The sequence below is a fragment of the Pimephales promelas genome, chromosome 18 (genome assembly GCF_988280905.1).
Source record: "Pimephales promelas chromosome 18, fPimPro1.hap1.1, whole genome shotgun sequence".
NCBI classification, from domain to species: Eukaryota; Metazoa; Chordata; class Actinopteri; order Cypriniformes; family Leuciscidae; genus Pimephales; species Pimephales promelas.
The window spans coordinates 15,241,033-15,264,953 of NC_142786.1; the positions used below are offsets into that span (position 1 = coordinate 15,241,033).

Consider the following 23,921-nt stretch of genomic DNA (forward strand, 5'->3'; position numbering starts at 1 on the left):
TTAACGCAGGGTACTGCTACATCAGTTCAGCGAGTTCACAAAAGTTAATTTGCATGTGATTTAATTAAAGCCTTGCCAGTTAAACATGTCATTCACTGCTGATGCGCTGTTCTGAGCGCGAACACCCGACGTGCACATGAACTAAAAGCTTGTCTAACAGCGCCTGGTTGCTGGACTAAGTTATCTTTCGAGTATTATTTCGCTAATACTCTCAAATACACACAAGGTTTACATAAGAACATTTGGTTATGTCTAAACTCAAAGCAAACCGAGAAAATTGAGAGAAATCTGCTTGTCAAATGCTCCGTGTATATTAGACGTGTCGCGTACAGGTCTTAAAGTGACAGTAGCCCTAATAATAAAAATGCAGCTGCTTGTTCTTAAATGGATAGTTGACCCCAAAATAAAAATTCTGTCATTATTTATTCACTGTAAATGATGTTCCAAACCTGTATTCATTTATTTCTTGTGCTGAACAAAAAAGAAGATATTTTGAAGAATGTGGGTAACCAGACAGTTGCTGGTCCCCATTGACTTCCATAGGGAAAAATTTACTATGGAAATCACTGGGGTACATCAACTGTTTGGTTACCCACATTCTTCCAAATAAAAACAGAAGAAAGAAACTTATTCAGGTTTAAAACAACTTGAGAGAGTAAATTATGACAATTACAATTTTTGGGAGAACTATCTATTTAATGTTAATTAAACAACAAAACACAGAGGAAATCACTCGCTGCTCTTGACTGAGAACTTTAATAGTAGCTTTAATAATAATCAATGTATAATTTATATAGTGAAGACTATATTTGACTTTGATTGAACATTTACTCTCGCTTTGCGGAAAAGATATTGGGATATATATCGATCAGGGTGGGGGGGTCGGGCTTTGTATATTTTCCTGCTTTTTTGGCCTTAGCCAATCACATGCCTGATAATTGAGTGCAATGTCTGCTGCAGTGCGTGAACATATCCTTTAACAAGCTGAGAGTTCAGAAGGATGTGACTATGATCAAGATGAACTGGACCCGGAGTCAAATTTATTCCCAAACATAAATGATATATGCAATTACTATACAGACACAGAATTTACTAGTAAGATTGAAACGGCTGGTTCATTTTCTCTTATTCATTTGAATTGTAGAAGCCTATATTCACATTTTTGTAAAATATATGATTATTTGAACACATTACAAAATAATTTACTGTTTATTTCAGGCGGTATGCGGGCGGGCAACGTTACATCAGCCAAACTGATGTACACGAGTGAGTCGCGCTCGCGCCGGCTTGTGTGTACTTGAACCTGATGTCAGTCATGTGGAAATACAGCCCACTATTTCAGTTCAGGGATGAGTTAAAAAAATGATTGGTCGATATTATGCATGAGGAATACATTTTGGTTAGTTGTAACATATCTTTCAACAGTGTTCTTGTTCTTTTACCATTAGCTAGTAGAGATGATCGGTTCACGTGCGCTACGGATCTGTCGTCTAACATTTATAAGCGCCAAAACTGCATTTATTGTTTGAATTGCGTAATAAAATTAACAGAATCTGAGAGCTGAGATCGGTCTCTGTGTCCTTTTCTGTGCATGACAAAATGGATGTGTGGCGTGAGAGTGTGTGAAAAGTTGTTGTGAGAGTTGGCAGCTCTGAATGGCGCTAGCTTGGTCCATATCAGGGAATGCTGTCTGTCAAATTAAGTCAAACTAATGATAAAAATGTAACATGAACAAAACGAATACCATAAACTAGAAATGCCTGGGCTTTAATTTTCCCATATCGTCGAAATGCACCGGCTTGTCTGTGAGATGGCCTTTATAATTTAGTATTGAGATGTTGTTTATTTAGTCTCTAATCTCTGAAAATCTCCAAATGATCCACATGCGGTCTTCCAACCTTTTACTATCGTGTCAATTGATTTGATTAATATGCACGAGGGAGACTACAGCGCTTGCCCGTGTTTGAAGACATGAGTGCGCGCGGCCGCGGAAGTATTTTTCTGGAGGTATACTGCCCCCATTTGGTATGGAATATGGTGTATGATTTGATTTTTTATCCCAGAGGGCACCTTTAAACAAATTTGGAAAAAAGTTTTTATAAAATTCTGACCTACACTACCTTTAAGGTGTGCCCCTAAATTTTCTGCTTGCGCTCCTAAAATTTTCAGTCAGGGGCAACAGGGCTCCTAGTAAAAAAAGTTAGTCTGGAGCCCTGCACTGGTCTTGATAGATTCCTTGGGTCAAGCTGAGAACATAGATACCAGGTTTTCCTTATGTGACCGAACTTCCTGTCCGCCATCTTGATTTTCAGTCAAAACCTACTTTTTCGAACTCCTTCTTAGACCGTTTGTCCGATTTTCACCAAAAGCGAATCGTATCATCTCCAACCCGTGCCGACTAAAAGTTATAGTTTTCCTGTTGATGGATGAAACCGTTTTCGTATAGCGCAGCATCAAATTTGAGGCATGATGCTAAAAGCACTATTCAGGCTTTGTCTCTGCAATGCCTTGACATATTGACACCAAACTTTATATATGTACACTCTGACCACATCACATCAGTTTTGTAACTGCGCCACCTATTGGTCGAAAGTGATAATCCATTAAATCATATTTTTATTTACAGTTTCTATGATTTTTCAGCCATTTCGCCTGCAATTGTCTTTTAAATATCTTTAATTGCTCATTGTTGCAGTTGGTCTGACACTTTCAGCAATGTTGGCAAGTCTTGTCGTCTGATTGTGCTTGGCCCCAGTAATTGCTGCTTGCAGCTATATTTTTCCTTGGGATTATTCTTTAGTATTCTTATTATTATTTTATTTAATTTTGGGCACTTTTGGGGCCCTTAACGTGCTTGAAAACTCTTGAAACTTTGCACACGGATCAGAACATGCGGCCATCAGGGCCGTGCTGAAGATGGTACCCGGGCATGGATTGGGGTCCGAAAACTTGGTCCATAAATCAAACACGCTTGCATGTAAGAATGTGAAACTCGGTACACATTAGGGCTGCACGATATTGGTAAAAAATGGCATTGCGATATTTTATTTTTCCACAATATATATTGCGATATAAAAACAATTTCTCCACATGACTTGAATAGCTCTATTTGGAAAGAATGAATCATTCAGAATGACGGGGTGGTTTTGTCATGGAGTAAATCCGCATAAAAACTAATATTACTAATGTAGTTTTTACTAATGTAGTTAACTAGACTTTAATAAATGGAACCTTATTGTAAAGTGTTTCCAATTGATGTCTCTTGAGTTCAGTGTTGGATAGATCAGTTGTTTTAACCATTTATTATAGTGAATCGGTTCAAATTAGTCATTAGTTCGCAAATCGGACGTGTCATTAACGGACCACGGCACACGTGTGATTATCCAGGCAGTTTAGGACATGGCACAAGATTTGTGTCAACACAGAAAACATTTCATCACTGGAAAGATTTTTTTTTTTTTTTTTTTTTTTTTGAAAGTGTGGTTTATCTCATCTGAATGTGTGGAACGCTTTTTAGAGAAGATAAGGCAACGTTATTTTAGCACAATTCACAACCAGTGGTAGTTTTCCGACCGTCATGTATTCTCAAAGATATTCAGTCATCCAAATTCATTAATAAGTGCGAGGGAGTAGAGCCCTGCACTGGCCTCAAATCTAGGCCCTAGCCCGGCCCTGGCCCGAGACGTCCAGGCCCTAGCCCGGCCTGTGTCCGACAGCTCATCAGAATGATCAGCCCGAGTCCGACCCGAGCCCGTTATTTAAAAAAAAAAAAAAAAAAACCTCACACAGCCTGCCCTGTTGCAGCAGCCACTAAACAGATATGTTTTGTCCTCAATGGGAAAGTAGTTACCGTTTAGATTATTTTCATTTCTTTATAAAGTTAATTAAGACAAATGTTTCTTTTTATTTATTTTTTAGGACGACCAAGCACCCGACAGCGAGTTAAACATGTTTGATCGATTTATAGCCTCAAATCAACACTTTACTTGACTACAATAAAATCCATAGATATAAAACAACTTAAACATATTCACACAGACAGTTAACGTTAGTTTAAACGTTTGTTAAACGTTTATTGTCATTTTTGAAAAGCTGAGGCAAACTGCTCTGCTGCTCGCAACAGCGCTCGTAAATGCATTTACAATAGGCTACAATACAATACAGAGAATGCAATCTAAACAAATAAAATAAATTACATTAAAAACAAACATGCAGGTTATCTTACCTCAAAACTCAAGTCTTCAACAGAACGTATTTCCATTCGTATTTCCAAAAGTTTCCAACAGACTCATGAAACTAAAGTCCAATCAAACAAAAAACAACAAGACAACCTCCTAAACAGTCTCTTACAGAGCATCGTGCAGAAAAAGCACCATCCACAGTGGAAAGTTTTAATCCAGTCGTACTTTTTCCAGCTGCGCTGAAGTCACGCTCACTACTTCTGCTGCTGGCGGGACACTAAACACAGAACGATCCGGTCGCGTTGCCGGGAAACCTGTGTGCGTGTGTGCGTACCGTGAGCAGACTGTCAGTCATATATGTCAGTACGATAGGTTATAAAACGTCTTTCTATGTTTGCTTTTCAATAGTCATCTTCTCATATTTTATTTTAAGTAATATCTAAAACAGGCTATAAAAAAGATAAGCCTAAAACAGGCCCGAGGCCAGGCCTGCGTGTGAACTATGACGTTAAAATTGGCCCGACAACGACAGCCGGTAATGTCTCTTGGAAACATAAATGTTCTGTCGTGGACTCGTGGGTTAATCCTCTTGTTGTAGCTTAAAAGTTAATCTCAACTGTAGATCGTCATCTACTGTTTGCGATCCATCGTCACCTCCAGTAACAGTAAGTGCATTTTATGATTTTTGAGCAAATAGTCTTTTCAGTCAATGTCAGCCAATTCAACAACAAATGTGTCTAAAGTTGTTGTCGTCGTAGGATGTCTGTGTAGGCTATATAATTTAAACATTGTTTGTATAGTGTGTAACCACACGTTTATATATATATATATATATATATATATATATATATTTAAAGATATTGTATTAAAAACTGCATATATGTTGTTGTTCTGTAAGTTAGCCATCTCCTCACATTTGCCACATTTGCGCACCTGTATGACAAGTAAACATGACGCCACAGGTCCCTGGCATAAATGTAATTTCGCTTGTAGTAGCAAACTTCACAGTTAGTGTATGTAATTTCAGAAAAATTGCGGCAGCATTAGTGTTTGTGTGTGTCTGTGTGTGCGTGTTGCACATGCCCATCATTTCAAAGGGGAATGATGAAGACGAATGAAAAGACGAATTACAACGCTATAAGTACATAAATGTATCAAATGACCATACCGAGACGTACTGGTCCATTCTCATTTGTGTTTATTCTCCCGGAGTCTCTTCGTACTATTTATATATTCCGATTCAAACGTACGCTGAATGACATTCAAAACAGCGGTTTCTCACACTCTCTCAGTACCGACTGCCATTGGTATCAAGTTACGCCCTCATCCAAAAGCCGGGCGGGCATATGCAGCTCATTTGCAATTAAAGCTGTATACCCCGAAACAGCTCATTTTTAAGCAGGCCCCAAAATTACATTTTCAAATGGTTATAATAAATTAACTGTGGGGTATTTTAAGCTGAAACTTCACAAATACATTCTAGGGACACCAGAGACCAATATTACATGTTGTAAAAAGGGGCATAAAAGGTGCCCTTTAAACACAATCTACTTAAAACAGACAACTTCATTATAAAGATAAACAACAAATTAAAAAAAAATATATAATCATAATCTATGAAAAAAATCCTATTATAAACTAGATTAGTAGATAATACACATTGCTCTTTGTATTGTTGTAAAATTCATTCATGAAAAACAAGATGACAAAAATCAATAAGATAAATTATTTTAGATATAGCCATGGCTACTATAAAATTGAGACAACATGTTTTAAATGTATAGCACAGATGTTTAATGAGGCAGTACCATGTAATATATAGGACAGAACAAGAAAGGCAATTAATATTCTGTCATTGCGTCACTGCATTATGATATGAAAGGCTCAATACAGTGCGGCACACAGCGCATGCGCATCCCGAGTGGAGAATGATGCGCTTGAAGCCACATGGAGTTACAGCGCACAGCGTTTTGAGTCTACATTGAAAAGTTCAAAGCAAAAAAGGAAATACATATTGATGGACAGTGTATTATACAGTATCTATTAGGGGTGTAACAATACCAGTGTTTCCCCTACAATGTATTCAGCAGCGGCGCAGCGCCGCCGCTGGATTTTCAGCGCCGCCGCAAAATCTTTTCATGATCAGCAATATCATAACATTCACTTAATTCACTTATACACCTAAAAACACAGACATGGCGACCGGCAGCGCTGCTAATGTGGCTCTGAATCCACTTGTTGACAAGAACGGAGGAAAGAGCCATATATGGAAATATTTTCGATTAGGCTAATGTCACGTTGCCATAAGGGGCCGTTCGTTAATTTAAATAAGCCATACGCGCTCCACTCAGAATAGAAGTGACGCGGTGGCGGCGCGCTCGTTTATCCAATCGCGCCTCTGTTCAAGGTTGCATAGCAACGAGAGACTCCACGGGACAGCGAGCACTTGTGGAAAGGAGAAAGCGGTACGAACTGTTTCCATGAGCCGGACGAGGAAGTATCACCTACTGCTCATAGTCCTGATCTCTCTTCCGGCTTAATAATACCTGTCACAGCGCGAAATAAACATGAATGAGCATCTGAAAGTGTGTTAAAGATAGAGTACAACTTATCCAAATCCGTATCATGTCACATTGATTCGCTCAATCAGCGTTTCAACCGTGGAAAGACGTCAGTTAAACAGCTTGTAATCAATGTCATGTATCGTCATATTTACCTCAGAAAACCCACATCAACTCGTTAGTCAGCTAGAAAAATAACTCTAGAGAGGAGCATTTTGCTAAATATATACACCATATTACATATGCATTATAATCTTAATGTTCTTCAATATTTAATGCATATTTGAATAAATCTGGCAAGTTTTTATGACAGTCACCATTTAAATGTTTATATAATCTTCTTATTATAAAAATAAATAAAAGTGTAATTTAAGTGTTTGTAATAGCTACAAAACAGTTCATTATTACCTTCATATTAGGCTAATGAAGCCTAGCAGGCTACTACAACTAGACTCCCATAGTTTACAGCATTAGTTAAGAGATTTGATTTCCTTGAGAAAATTAGCCATTTATTGTAACTGTCTGATATCCAAAATAATTAATATTGAATCGAAACGGAATCGAAAATCGAATCGAATTGCAAGCTTATGAATCGAAATCGAATCGAATTGTGAAATTTGTGTCAATACCCAGCCCTACATTCTAATATGGTGATATCTGCTCTTTTTTTAAAGTTTCTTTTATTATTAAAAAAATAACATCATGTAATAGTATTTCACAATATTAGGCTACTGTTTTTTCTGTATTTTTGATTAAATAAATGCAGGCTAGATGAGCATAAGGCTTCTTGCAAAAACATAAAATAGTATCACTGTCACTCACACACATCTGAAAAACCCAGAAAAATTAAGTGCTCACAGATTGGGTGTGGCCTTTTCCATTAAGATAAAATGTTCAATAAATTGTAAATAATCTTTTTCTGGGTTGTGACGTTTCATTTTTCCCCTATCAATTTCTACATTTTAGTTTGAGTTTTAAAACTTACAGGTTATTTTTTATAGTATAACGACCTCTTAACTGTCAAAATATCATTAAAGCTACATTATGTATTTTTCTCCGCCGCTAGGGGTCGCTAACCTCTTACAATAACAAAGGCGTAGGTTTAGGACACAGTGAATAAGCGTAATGATGGAACTTGTCATGCAGATGGATCTAATGTGTATGGAAAATGTATTTACATTTTTCAAACTCATGGTTGAAGGGGTTATTTAAAAAAAATTCTCCCGGAGGTGCAATTCCCCAAACCGCACACCGCCCCGCCCACAGCCCCACCCCGCCCCGCCCACCGCGGCTTGGTAACAACCTCCGGCACCTAACAGCACCGCTGCTGAAAAAATTTCTAGGGGAAACACTGAATACATCGATATAGATTGATGCATCGATAAAACGTCTAACGATATGATGCATCGATACCACACAATATATCTATATATACGGTACCTCTATTTCGACACACTCCACATCCTCACGTAACTTTTCTCTGCTGAAATAGACGCCTGACAATATTGACTGAACCCTTTGTCACAAAAGCTGGTGTTTTCCACTGTAAAGGCATCGGGAGTTTGTTTTACAGCAGAAGCGACAAGCCCCGGGAAGTCTATTTTAGCAAATCATTGCACAGTATTCAGGTCAGGTGACAAGGCTGCTTGTCACTTTTATAAGATGCGCTAGCTGAGAGGAGTTTCGTCAAAGCTGACTAAAAATGATTGAAGATGGATTTCAGCAAACTTGATGAACCTGTGGTATCTTCTTTGGCTCGTAAAAGGAAAATAAAAGCTTAAACTTTTTCACGGAATCTTGCTAAAACGGCATGTTTAGTGGTGAGTAAAAAAGCTCTCTGTATTGCGTGTACGTTAATCACAACAACAAAGTTTTACAGGCGTCTATGTCAGCTGAGGAGATTTACGTTACAGATTAACCAGTTAACCTTCAGTCCGTGCGCCGGCGCTCTGAAACTTTTTTTTTTTTACTTCAAAGTTACTATCAGATTTAATGTTATACCTTGACAAACTATACATCACTAAAAAGATATAAGACTCAAGTTTCAGTATTTGACCACTATTGTATTGTGAGAAACTTATTATATAGTGACAGTTGTGTCTTAATTTGTTTCAGGAGTTATGAAATGAAGAAAATTCTTAAATTCAATACCTTTAATATGAATTATGAGCGTCAGTTGGTCCATTCAGAGAAAAAAAAAAAAAAAACCTCTGTGCTGTCGTCATGACAGCGATTCACAAAACAACGTCCACTGTATAAGCAAACCATAGCAACCATATAGAGTACCCTAGTAACCACCTGAAGACATGAATAAGCCATATCTCAGCTCCACAAACTAGAAGAAACATGGATTTTGACTTTTTTGACTCAGACTGTCAACTAGTCTTTAAATATCTCATCCACTGTATAAGCACACCATAGCAACCATATAGAGTACCCTAGTAACCACCTGAACACATGAATGAGCCATATCTCAGCTGAATAAGCCAGATCTCAGCACCTGAATATCGTACAGACATGGTTGTTGGCTCGTATGCAATAATGTACCACGCTCTAGCAACCGAGCGAGCTTTTTGCCACTGCAAGCACCACTTCACATTTTCTTCTGGAGATGTACATTCTAGTTAGTGATGCTTGCAAAGCAACACTATTGTTATCCTCCATACTTATTAGAGTGAATGCTTCAAGCATTCACACTATTGTTATCCAAATCTTTCTTATTAGTGTGAATGCTTCAAGCATTCACACTATTGTTATCCAAATCTTTCTTATTATTAGTGTGAATGCTTGAAGCATTCACACTCTTGTTATCCAAATCTTTATTAGTGGTTCTTGCAAAGCAACACTATTGTTATCTTGCATACTTATACGCGCTACTCCTCCCGCAGCTTTTGTCACAGACCCATGAATGAGGCATCAAATTGTGCGTATTATTCGGGAATGGTGTGCTATGACTTTTCTAAGCGATCGGGGGTACGATGTTCGCCCCAGGGGCGAAAAATCGGCCAAAAAATCCCAAAATCTTAACATTGCGACAAACTTTGACGATTCATAGCTCCGAGCGAGGATTTCACAGGAGCCTGCGATTTACCACATTTGAAGAGGCTGGCAGGCTCTGTAAGAACATACCTCACAATGGGGTAAAAGTTGCACCCCTGGGGGGCAGGAGCTGCCCAAATTTTCCCCATTGACCACAATGTTACAGACCCATGGGCGAGGCATCAAATCGACCGGCTCATTTAGGAGAGGTGTGCTATGACTTTTCTTAGAGATCGGGTGTACGATGTTCGCACAGCGGACGAAAAAGCGGCCAAAAAAAGGCCCATTGACTTACATTGGAAAATTTTAAAAAATTCAAATCCCAACTGTCACTTTCACACAGACACAAAAGGGCTGTCAGGCAGTCCTCTCTCTCTCCCTAGGAGGATTTATTTTATCAAGCAGCCAATAAATAATGGCCTAAAATCTTCATAGCCACATCATAGCAACCAGTTACAGCACCCTAGCAACCGTGGGTGATAGGCGGCCTCGTGTCATACTAAATAACTCGATAAAACTCGATAAAAACTCCTTTAAAAAAAATAGTAATCATCTGATTGAGGCGTCAAATTGTGCGGATTATTAAGGAGAGATGTGCTGTGACTTTTCATAGCAATCGGTTGTACGATGTTCGTCTGGCGGGCGATAAATCGGCCGAAAAAATCCCTTAGACTTAACATTGGCCCTGGTGTCAGGCAGACCTCTCTCTCTCTGTCTCAGAGAATTTATGTAATCAAGCAGCCAATAAGTAATGGCCTAAACTCTTCATAGCCACACCATAGCAACCAGTTACAGCACCCTAGCAACCGTGGGTGATCATGCCATACTAAATAACTCTATAAAAACTCCTTTTAAAAACGAAATAGTAATCATCTGTTAAAAAATAGACGCCGACATCACAGAACCCTGATTGAGGCGTCAAATTATGCGGATTATTGAGGAAAGGTGTGCTGTGACTTTTCTTAGCAATCAGGGGTACGGTGTTTGCCCCAGGGGCAAATCATTGAGTAAAAAAGTCCCATAGACTTAACATTGCCACAAACTTTGTGAGATCATATCTTTTGACCAGAAGGTCATAGAGACTTGGGGTTGGGCTCTTTTGACTCAGCCTATCATGCAGCCAACAAGTATTGAAATACTAACTTCATATTCATGCCCTAGCAACCACTTAGGCCAGCCTAGCAACCATAAAACATGTTCAAGCCATATCTCAGCTCCAGAAAATAAAAGAAATATGGATTTTGCCTTTTTTTGACTTAGGCTGTCAACTAGTCTTTAAATATAATCTCACTGTATAAGCACACCATAGCAACCATATAGAGTACCATAGTAACCACCTGAACACATTAATTAAGCCATATCTCAGCTGAATAAGCCATATCTCATCACAAAAACATTGTGTTTGGTGTTTCGTATGCAATCATGTGCCACACTCTAGCAACCGGGTGGTGAGATTTGCCTTCACTTCACATTTTCTTTGGGAAATGTACATTCTAGTTTATTGTATACTCTACAACCAGTTATAATGCAATATTCCTATTCCCCATAGCTTTTATGTGTGTTACTCTACCATCTTTTATCCAAAATAGTGATATTTAAAGTCCTCCGCACCAAAATTAGGACACCTTTAGTTTTATGCTGCGTTCACGTGCTCTGGAAAGTAGGATATTTTCCACTTGTGAACTGGTATTTACCAGTGTATTGCGTTCAAGTGCTTTTTTTTGTCGTAATGTGGTAAAAAGATGGAGATTACCTGTTATTTAGCTAAAACTATTTTAGATTGCTTAGTCATCTGCAACAGCAAGAAAATAATTTATCGAAACTTAAAGGTAAATAATATGCTATATATTTTATAGATCATGAATAGTATATATTTTTACCATTCACGACTCTTGCGGTGCTCTCCGCCATTTTGAAAATGGTTCAAAGGTTATCTCATCTCTGCAACTCGTCCATCAAAATATTCTACGAGTTGCCCAGTGGAAAATACCACATGAGGAGGTGTTCATGTGCATTTTCCACGTCGGCTTTTGGTATTTACCATAATTACCATAGCACATGAACGCAGCATGAGCATTAGTAGATGAATGAGATACCACTTCATAAAACTTATTACTGCACCTGCGTACATCGTTCTCTTTCAAATGGGATTCTTGAACTAATGGTTAATCAATCTTTCTTCTTTGCAAAAAATCAAAAAAAATTAAGCTCAGTCATAAGTATCAAATTGAAATGCTGCTTAATAAAACAAAGGATAACTAACAAAACCATTTGAGTCTACCATCAAACTAGGGCTGGGCGATATGGCCAAAAAAAATTATCACAATAATTTTTCTTATATCAGTCGAAATCGATAATTATCACGATATATGTCAAATCTTTATTTCTTTCAAGTTTAAAGGCAGATTTTTGCTCCTAAGTGAAAGTTGTATTAACCAGAGCGTAAATTGTGGTTTTAAACTACTCTTTATTGTCAGAACATATCATGACAAACACTTGTCAAACAGGTGAACATTTCACAAATATGAGGTAGAACATTCAAACATTTTTCCTTAAAATAAATATCTCAATAGAAAAATATTTCTTCAGCAGTTTGCAGTGCAGGCTGCAATATTAAATTTACATGTTTTATCTCAAAATGCATATTTGACAGTGAGTTGACAGTAAATCTGCATCCTAACTCAAGCTAATACTAAGCTAATGTTAAATTTATGTTCATTAACGTCATACAACGTCTCAGAGATTATGTAGGCATCAAGGGTGTTGCCCTTGAGTGGTTTTCCTCTTATTTGCAAGACAGGACATGTTCTGTTAAAATTGGTAACTATGTCTCAGCACCCGCGACACTTTCCTGGGGGGTTCCCCAGGGATCAATCCTTGGCCCGACTCTATTTTCTCTTTATATGCTACCCTTGGAGTATATTTTTAAGCAGCATAATATTAACTACCACCTGTATGCTGATGATTTACAACTGTACCTTCCTCTGGAGTGTGATGGCTGTACATCTTTTACTAATTTTTATAATTGCTTGACTGAGGTAAAGGGATGGTTATCAAATAATTTCCTACAGTTAAATGAGGATAAGACGGAGTTTATCATTTTTGGGCACAAGGAGTTTGGGAACAATCTAGCTGGTAATTGTGGACTATTGTTTAACAATATCCATAGTTTTGTGAAAAACCTTGGAGTATTTTTCGACTCTGAAATGCGTTTTGATCGTCAAGTTAACAGTGTTGTGAAATCCTCTTTCTTTCACATGAGAAAATTGTCCAAGCTGAAACCAATCCTTTCATATAAGGACTTGGAGATTGTTTTACATGCTTTCGTTTTAACCAGGTTAGATTATTGTAATGCTCTTTATCTAGGCATAAGTGATTCACTGGTTGGCCGTCTTCAGCGTGTTCAAAATGCTGCGGCGAGATTTTTAACAAATACCAAGAAACGTGATCATATAACACCCGTATTGATCTCTCTTCACTGGCTACCTGTTAAATACAGAATACAATATAAGGTGTTATTTTTTGTTTTTAAAGCATTACATGATCTAGCTCCTGAATATATAAAGGACATGTTAAGCCTGCGTCAGTCTCAACGCCATCTACGCTCCTCGCAGAAAATGCTTCTAACTGTCCCTCGGTCTCGCCTGAGGCGTAGTGGAGATCGAGCCTTTTCCGTTGCGGCTCCTGCACTCTGGAATGTGCTGCCATTATCTCTCAAATCGTCGTCAAGCACGGACATTTTTAAAAAGGATTTGAAGACTTATTTATTTCATCAAGCTTTAGGCATTTGAGTAGGTCCGAGAACTGTGAGCGATTTGTGGGTTGATTATCTGGGTGACATGTCTTGATGTAATTTTATATCTCTGTGTATTATTTATTGCCTGTGGACAGCACTTTGGTCCATTTTAATGGTTTTAAAAGTGCTTTTATAAATAAAGGTTGAGTTGAGTTGAGTTGAGTTGAATTAACAAAAACAGTAACATTCTGGGTTTTTTTTATGTAACGACCTCATTTTTAATTGGTAAAATGTAATATTCTGACTGAGTTGTATTAAAATTAACCATTGGTCATCCAGTCTCATGCATTTAGATGATGATAACCACAGATAAAACCAGGCATAGCCTATAACTTAGCACCTCACTATCATGGCAAAATGTAACTTAATGGTTTCTGTGTGGTATTTGTATGAAAACAGTGGCCTAACAGTTAAATACATTATTAAATGCTGTACTTATATTCCATAAGACATTTAATTAATTGTCTACATTAATGATATTATACAATTAAATATGTATATCCCACATTTCATGGTGCAGTTAATATTACTTGGCTAACCTTACAGTAAATCCATGGTAGGCTAAATGGATTCAGTATCAATACAGATTCTGACTGGATCGTTGCACGCAGTGTTACTCCTTTTTGTCAGCTGTGTTTCATCTGCCGCTGGTTTAAACTTGACATCTGTGTTCTTCGCTGAACTCAAGCGTTTCTCGCTGAATGTCTTGAGCGAGACGATCAAAGCAATCGCGTCTGCTCTAGCGAGCTCGCGCTGCGCTCACTGCCGTTTGGACTTTGAGCCGAGCGGATAAATGCTCTGTGTGGCGCGCGCGGTTCAAATGAGTTTCGTTCCGCTTTTGGCGCATAAACATTATCGAACATTTATCGACCTCTTGATATCGTTTTATCGAGAAAAATTATATCGCGATAATTATCGTTATCGTTTTATCGCCCAGCCCTACATCAAACCCCCCCCCCCCACCCTTCCCATCACCAGAAACATAACCATATTCCATATAGTGAGAGCTTTCAATAATTATGGCATTCAAAATAAAGTAAGGTGAACTCTATGAATAACAGTCACCTAACGAGTTAGAACTTAGAGCATCTTAGCAAATGTCCTGTCGAAGTTCAGCGGGGGTTAGTGGCTGACTGGCAACTGAGAAAGTGTGTCTTGCTTCCTCTGGTGAAAATGACCTTCAGCGTTGCAGGATAAAGAAGGAAATAGCTTCAATTTTCTAAAATTATTATGCGGTGTTACCATTTTTTTCTTCTACAGTGTGTGTATATATATATATATATATATATATATATTTTTATATATATATATATTCTAAACTGTAATGTGCTTGTCTTCAGCTGGACCCCATATTTCTAATCAAAGTCAGTTTGTGATGCTTCTCTCTAGCCTTCTAATATAAATCATTACTACATGTATGAACAGTTGAAACATTTATATTATATAATATTATATTATAATGCAAATTTGTTTAGCTTAAATAAGCATTTTACACAAATGGATTTCAGATGAAAATAAAGTAGTACAGAAGGAAGTCAGCCTTAAGCTGATTGCTGTGTTGTAGGGGTGGAGCCGAATCCGAATCCGGTATTCGGAAAGGCACAAATAATGTGTTTTTTACGAATACTTATTCCGAACAAATACTTAAAAAAATATTTGTATTCGGGAACAATAAATACTTTATATCAAAAAGCTGCGTTCCTCACGAGACCGCAGTGCGCGAGTTGAGTGAGTGCCATTCAGGAAGAGGTGACTGACACAGGCTGCTCCACACAGCAACAGAGAGGGCTCGGCTGAGCGAAAAAACACTTAACTGCATCACTATTTTTGTTAAATAGATGTTTGTACCTTAACTAGGTTCCGGAGGCAGTTTATAACTTTCGGGAAGCGTAGTTTGATCGGGAGTATATTCCATTATTGACGTCTGCAGACAGGTGCTCTCATGTTCTCTCTGTTTACGTAGCTCTGTTATCTCGGTAACGGTAATTATTTGTTTTTTATATGGCTTGGTTGAATTCTAATGTAGAATGCGGTTTGTTATTATAACAGGTCGCTGCTTATATGTATAAAACATCGTTGCCATGAAAAACAGAGTGTTCCCATGGATTCTAAATGTAGAGACAGAACGGACTTTCTTTTTAGCGGAAGCGATACAATCGTTTTTAAATCAATAAACTCCCTTTTATATCCATATTTTGAGTCAAATTATTGATTTATTTGGTAGGTACACATGTAATAAGCGGGGTAATGTAGAGCGAGGCGGTTGTTATAGCGAATACAAACCCTTCAGGCTTCGCGTCGGGCTCATAATCAGCCTCCTCGCTATTGAGAATGAGGAGTCACGTGCCTATTTGGGCGGGGTCTGAGCCGGTCGGCCATGATGGTAGGTGACGCTATCGGTTACCAGGGTTTTTATCGTTTTTTAACGCAGCAGTTACTTCCAGGCATGGTAGAACAGTGCGGTATTGCGAGAAACTCCTCTACTACCGAGCTAAAAACACACGTAATCAATACTGTTTTGTCGTGGGAATCCTACCAACATGGCGGAAAGGGGAGGGGCACTGTAAAATGACGTTAACTCCTCATTCTCAATACATTATCCTTAACTTATTCTGTCTGTTCAGCGTCCTCCACCGTGGTGTTGGGGTTCATAATGTTCACAATTTTATTTTATTAGTTGTTGGTTTAACCATGGTTCTTGAGGTAATGGCTGACTGTTATTTTCTTTTCAATGACTTTTCTTGTTACATGTTCATTGCTGGATTTATAGAAAAACATCAACCAATATTGCATATCCATAATTATTATAATGGATATAATTAAAGAATCCATACACTATAAAGTAAATTAAAGTTTTTTATGCCTATTTTGAATTTTACTCGAATACAAATACAAATACTTTTCCTCCTGAACAAATACAGATACAAATACTGGCTGCTTTGCACACCCCTACTGTGTTGATATTGTAATATGAACTTTCTCAATAGGGCCATACGTACCATTGTGTTGAGCAGCTTTCCTGAGAAACAGACCAAACCTGGACCACATCAACTGAATATGTAAGCAAGGAATGACTGGGGTAGCAGTTCTTTGTGTTGTGTTCTGTTGATTTTGTTCTAATTTTGTTGTGTGTCCTCTAGGATGAATCTGGTCCAGCAGGAAAAGGAACTCACAGAGAACATACTGAGTGTGGTATGATTGAAAGTTTCCTGTAAGATACATGCTTGTAGCTGTACTGATATCTCTTTGCTCTAACTCTGAGTAATAGAAGATGATGTTCACACAGGATGCATTACTAATACAATACAACACCAATATAACAGCAATATTTAGTGCAAAAGATTAACAACTAAGGAAACTTGGTGCCTTCTATTTGTTTGCATAGACAAACATAGCGTTCATACGGTCATGAACAACCTAGAAAGGTCATGGAATTTTAAAGGGGTCATGAACTGGCTTTTTAAAGGAACACTCTGACTTTTTGGGACTTTAGCCTATTCACCTTACCCCCCAGAGTTAGATAAGTCCATACATACCTTTTTCATCTCCGTGCGTGCTATAAGTCTGTTTGACGCACCCACCGCTAGCCTAGCTTAGCACAAAGACTGGATGTGAATGGTTGCAGCTTTCATACTAATCCAAATGAGTGGCAAAATAACGCAAACGTTTTCCTATTTACATGTTGTGATTTGTAGTCACATAATGTACAAATAACAAAGTCAAATGAGACACAGACATCTTTTAACCGTATAAAACCTGGGAACTATTCTCTGAAGGCGAAGCACTGCTACGTTGATGGAGTGATAACCGCATCACCGGAGACACGCCGTGGTGAGGAGCGGAGAGTTCCCTCAGTGTTTGGGTAACAGAGTCAGCAATTTATAAATAGTAAAAGCGTAGTTTAGAGTCATGGGTTTTTGCTCTATTGTAAATAGCTGCGACTGTAAACAGGGGAGGTAACCATGTTTCACAGAATTCCAACTAAAAACGTTGACTGGATGAAGAAATGGCTAACTTACTCTGGATATTTATCCAAACACACCTAAATAGATTATCAAGGGACATTATGTTTGCTCGGTACTTTTCAATGGACGACTATTTTGAAAAAAATGGAATTTGCCACACGGACCATAATGTGCTGAAGGATACGGCTAATTATCCCATCGATAGCACAGACAAGTCAAGTCAAGTCACATTTATTTATATAGCGCTTTTCACAATACAGATTGTATCAAAGCAGCTTCACACTGATAACATGAAAGTAGCACAACACAGGATCAACAACATTGCTAAACACTAAATAATCCCAACTGAGCAAGCTCAAAGCAAGCCAAAAGCACAGGACAAGTGAATCACCTGCGGCTGAGGTAAGTGTTCCGTTATGTTTTTAGATGACCTACTGTAACAGTGCCATTAGCCAGAGCTAATGTAACGTTAGTGACACTATTATATGATTAGGGTATGAATATGTTTTTATCTTGATGCGGTGCGGACGCGCTTGGAAAAAAAACGAGCGCGTTCACCGCGCTGAACTTGCACCCTGCGCGCGGCGCGCCTAGTAGCCTAAATTTGAAATAACCATGGAAATAACGAACTTGAGCGTGCAAAAGGGTACGATAGGCTGTGAGTTCATTGTGCAAAAACAATTTGTGCTATTACTTTCCCCTTATTCTATCCTATAGTAATCAGGGATGTGATTTTTCCGGATTAATCCGGAACCTACGTGAATCATGCAGATCTGTAAAAAAAAAAAAAAAAAAAGAGGGGGACGGGTGTCGGCAGCCGGAGTGAAAAGGGGAGAATATGAGGACATAACCCATAACTGGCTGACGTGCGTACAGAAAGTTCCTTTCAAAGTATCAACAAGGACGTATTTGCGTTCAGCCAGAGAATGTCTGATTGGTTCAGCTTGTTCACCTGCTCAATTTCGTATCTCAGTCGCTCTCGCGCTGGTATCGTTGTCAGTTGACAAGAACATCATCACAGTTAGGTCACCAGGGCTGGGCGATATATCAATATATTTCAAATTTGCGTTATGATCCTTGCTCCAAGCAAGCTGCTGACTGCTTTTGTAGAAATATGTATATCGTGCATTCAGTCAGTTGCAGTCCTGACACCTCCGTCTCAACAGCATTAGTGTACAACGCGACAAATACTCGCAATATTAACACAGAGGAACGGCTACATCAGTTCAGCGAGTTCACAAAAGTTCATTTGCATGTGCTTTAAAAGCCTTGCCGGTTAAACATGTCATTCACTGCTGATACGCTGTTCTGAGCGCGAACACCCGACGCGCACATGAACTAAAAGCTTGTCTAACAGCGCCTGGTTGCTGGACTAAGTTATCTTTCGAGTATTATTTTGCTAATACTCTCAAATACACACAAGGTTTACATAAGAACATTTGGTTATGTCTAAACTCAATGCAAACTGAGAAAATTGCGAGAAATCTGTTTGTCAAATGCTCCGTGTATATTAGACATGTCGCGTACAGGTCTTAAAGTGACAGTAGCCCTAATAATAAAAATGCAGCTGCTTGTTCTTAAAGGGATAGTTGACCCCAAAATAAAAATTCTGTCATTATTTATTCACTGTAATGTTGTTCCAAACCTGTATTCATTTATTTCTTGTGCTGAACAAAAAAGAAGATATTTTGAAGAATGTGGGTAACCAGACAGTTGCTGGTCCCCATTGACTTCCATAGGGAAAAAATTACTATGGAAATCACTGGGGTACATCAACTGTTTGTTTACCCACATTCTTCCAAATAACTTAAACAGAAGAAAGAAACTTATTCAGGTTTAAAACAACTTGAGAGAGTAAATGATGAGGGGGGGGGGGGGGTAGGGTTGTTGGGGGCTCGTATATTTTCCTGCTTTTTTGTCCTTAGCCAATCACATGCCTGAGTAATGCAATTATACTGTATATTATATAGGCTACTGTTGAATACATTTGCTTCAGCTAATAAATTGCATTTAAAATATATTGATTCGTGTAATAATAATTATTTATTCATGTGATAAATCTGGGTGGGTTTTTCGTTGGAAATCAATGAAACATGGTACTGTATTACCTGGTATCCCCTGTTTATTGTCACAGCTTATACAATAAAGCAAACACCCATGATAAACTATGCTTTTCTAACGTTAGTAATTGCTGACTCTTTACTCCAACACTGAGCGAACTCTCTGCTCCTCGTCACGGTGCGTCTCAGGTGATGGTTATCACTCTGCCCAAGTAGCAGTGCTTCGCCTTCAGAAAATATAGTATTTATACGGTCAAAAGATGTCTGTGTCTCATATGGCCTTGATATTTGTACATTCTGTGACTATACAAACCACAACATGTAAATAGGAAAACGTTTGCATTATTTTGTCACTCATTTGGATTAGTATGAAAGCTGCAACCATTCACATCCAGTCTTTGTGCTAAGCTAGGCTAGCGGTGGGTGCGTCAAACAGACTTATAGCACGCACGGAGATGAAAAAGGTATGTATGGACTTATCTAACTCTGGGGGGTAAGGTGAATAGGCTAAAGTCCCAAAAAGTCGGAGTGTTCCTTTAAATTTTTAGGGCCCAAGCACTAACAGTGCGAGGACCCTATTGAAACTGTTAGGGTTATTTTTTTTTAGGGCCCGAGCACTAACAGTGTGAGGACCCTATTGAAACTGTTGGGATTATTAGGGCCCAAACACTAACAGTGCGAGGATGGGCGTGGCAAAATGGCACGCTAGCGCCACCTAGAAAATTGGAAAAAATTAGCCCCTCGTCCACGTTCAACCTACATGCACGAAATTTGGTGGGGAAATGTATCATATCAAGACGCACAAAAAAGCCTCAAGAACCCATACCATAAACTCGACAGGAAGTCTGCCATTTTGAATTTGGCGGCCATTTTTGGACGATTTACACACTCCGTACTTTAACGAACTCCTCCTAGGGATTTAGTCGGATCGACTTCAAATTTCTGCTGTGCCTTCTAAAGGCATTGACGATGTAAAGTTGTGCTATCTGCGCGTTTTCATCGATGGCCGTGGCGTCGATGATTCGCCATGAAACAGGAAGTTGTAGTAACTTGGCTGTAAATGCCCAGATCTGCACGAAATTTTACACATTTGACAAGAGTCCCGTCCTGAACAAATCTACATGCCGACATTCACCCACAGTCATAGCGCCACCTGCTGGCAACAGGAAGTGGCCTTTAACGAAGTAGCCCCCGCCGCATGTTTGACCGACATGTACGAAATTTCTGTGGTGCATCTACCATGTCCAGATGCACAAAAAAGCCTCAAAGACCCATACCCTAAACTCGACAGGGAGTCCGCCATTTTGAATTTTGCGGCCATTTTGGGACGATTTACACACTCTGTACTTAAACAAACTCCTCCTAGGGATTTTGTCGGAATGACTTCAAATTTCTGCTGTACCTTCTAAAGGCATTGACGATGTAAAGTTGAGCTGACTGCGCATTTTCGTTGATGGGCGTTTCCGTGGCATTGATGATTCGCCATGAAACAGAAAGTTGTAGTAACTTGGCTGTAAATGCCCAGATCTGCACCAAATTTTACACATTTGACAAGAGTCCCGCCCTGAACAAATCTACATGGCGACATTCACCCACAGTCATAGCTCCACCTAGTGGCAACAGGAAGTGAGCTTTAATGAAGCAGCCCCCACCGCATCTTTGACCGACATGTACGCAATTTCTGTGGTACATCTACCATGTCCATACGCACAGAAAAGTCTCTTGGAGCGATGCCCTAAACTCAACAGGAAGTCAGCCATTTCTATTTTTACCACCATTTTTGGATGATTTACTCATTACGTACTTTAACGAACTCCTCCTAGGGATTTAGTCGGACCGACTTGACATTTCTGCTGTGCCTTCTAAAGGCATTGACGATGTAAAGTTGTGCTATCTGCGTGTTTTCGTCAATGGGCGTGTCCGTGGCGGCGATGATTCGCCATGGAACAGGAAGTTGTAGTAACTTGGCTGTAAATGCCCAGATCTGCACAAAATTTTACACATTTGACAAGAGTCCCGCCCTGAAAAAATCTACATGCTGACATTCACCCTAAGTCATAGCGCCACCTGCTGGCAACAGGAAGTGACCTTTACCGAAGCAGCGAACCAAATTCACAGCCGCACCGGCTGAGCTGTAGAATATGCAACGCTGCCGTCTCACACCCCAACGCGCTACAGGTGCGAGGGCCCGCCCATCGCTGCTTGTAGCTTTAATTTTTTTTTTTTCTTTTTTTTTTCTTTTTTCTGCAAAGTAAGCTCCATTTTCACGGCCACAACATGCTCAAAAACTCACCAAATTTGGCATGCATGTCAGAACTGGTGAAAAATTTCGTATTTTGTGGGTTTCGCGGATGAGCGTGGCAAAATGGCTCGCTAGCGCCACCTAGAAAATTGGAAAAAATTAGCCCCTCGTCCACGTTCAACCTACATGCACGAAATTTGGTGGGGACGTGTATCATATCAAGACGCACAAAAAAGCCTCAAGAACCCATAGCCTAAACTCGACAGGAAGTCCACCATTTTGAATTTGGCAGCCATTTAGGGACGATTAACACACTCCGTACTTTAACGAACTCCTCCTATGGATTTAGTCGGATCGACTTCAAATTTCTGCTGTGCCTTCTACAGGCATTGATGATGTAAAGTTGTGCTATCTGCGCATTTTCGTCGATGGGCGTGTCCGTGGCGTTGATGATTCGCCATGAAAGAGGAAGTTATAGTAACTTGACTGTAAATGCCCAGATCTGCACGAAATTTTACACATTTGACAAGAGTCCCGCCCTGAACAAATCTACATGCCGACATTCACCCACAGTCATAGCGCCACCTAGTGGCAAAAGGAAGTGTCCTTTAACGAAGCAGCCCCCGCCGCATGTTTGAGCGACATGTACGAAATTTCTGTGGTACATCTACCATGTCCAGACACACAAAAAAGTCTCTTGGAGCAATGCCCTAAAATCAACAGGAAATCGGCCATTTCGAATTTTACCGCCATTTTTCGATGATTTACTCATTACGTACTTTAACTCAGTCATTCCCAAAGTCGGGGTCCCGACCCACACGTGGGTCGCGGGAGATTTTGTCTGGGTCGCCAAGTCGAGCACTATTTTTCAGTGTGTTGTAGGCTACTCTCTAGATATGGGCTATTCAATTGGCGGCCCGCGGGCCAAGTGCGGCCCGCCAATCATCTCCATACGGCCGAGGGCACCCCAACCTCCCTCTCCTCCTATTTTCTGGTGGTGCCGCGCGGCTAAATTTGGTTAGATATGCGCGTGGACGCAGTGGCGCGTGCAGCTGGATGACTATACGCACGCACTGTATGTGTACCATGAGCACTCCGACTGACCTGAGAGAAAAGTTTACAGTCCGAATATCTCAGCAGTTTTTATGTGTGTCCCGTATTTCTGTCGACTGAACCAGCGATAATAATCATTCGTTGGTTTGATTATTTCCTTTCCATGAATTGGCCATTGGCCAAACGCGCGTGCATAACGGTCTGAAACGATTCGGATTTGTTCACCTGAAGCGGTTTCTCGGTAAGTAACAACAAATAGAGAACAAAATAGCGCTGGTTTCAGTCGTTTCACTAGTTTACTTTGAACTAGGCAGCACGGCCCAGTGGATAACGGAACGCAAAGCTTAAAGGAGTTGCGTTTACTCCCGGTCCCGGACACTATTATTAAACAACGTTGCGCGACATCCTTTAAGAAGCGTCGGACACGTACTCCTCTCTCTTACAAACCACACATCACTCAATGATTTTAACTAGTTTTAAATCGGATGAAACAGTCTTAACATTCCCAACACTACTGATGAGAAAAATAGAAGAAACATGAATAAAGTTAGAAGACTAAATGCCCTAATCACCCCCCCTTACAAACATTTACCATGTAATAGCCTGAATGTAATAATTTACCATGGTTTGGGCATAAATGTGGAATATTTATATTGAATGCTATGTTATAGTCATTTATATTGCCTTCGATTTATTAGGGGGGTAGAGGAATATGTATTTAATCGTGTGTGTAGTTTTTTTTTTTTTTTTTTGTGCCTGTTTAGGCATTTTTATGCAGTGGTAGTGAGCCATGCATGGTTACAAAGTCTCAGTGTCAGAATATTTTAATTTAAGCCTATAATAATTATTATAGTAAATTATGTACACTGTAACTATGAGAATATGAAAACAATGAGATGCCCTGTCAACTTTTCCTTTCTCATTTCACCTCTGCATATTGTCAACAACAGGTTAAACAAAAAAAGTGCTTTGTCAAATATCTGTATCTCTTTTAAATAGTTAACTGGAAGCTTAAAAAAATGAC

The 23,921-nt window shown here is 39.3% G+C and overlaps 1 protein-coding gene across 3 annotated transcripts in view; it reads left to right on the forward strand.

Moving 5' to 3' along the window:
• The window catches only part of ints8 (integrator complex subunit 8), a 170,227-nt gene that overhangs the window by 55,634 nt on the left and 90,672 nt on the right, over positions 1-23,921 (forward strand). For 2 of the 3 annotated variants that reach the window (XM_039654282.2, XM_089122728.1), the window contains 2 exons: positions 16,565-16,636; positions 16,718-16,769. In XM_039654282.2, coding sequence (XP_039510216.1) covers positions 16,565-16,636; positions 16,718-16,769 — 124 coding nt within the window. Of the gene's footprint in view, positions 1-8,440; positions 8,563-16,564; positions 16,637-16,717; positions 16,770-23,921 lie in introns of those variants that run through there. The other variant, XM_089122729.1, reaches the window with a different exon arrangement.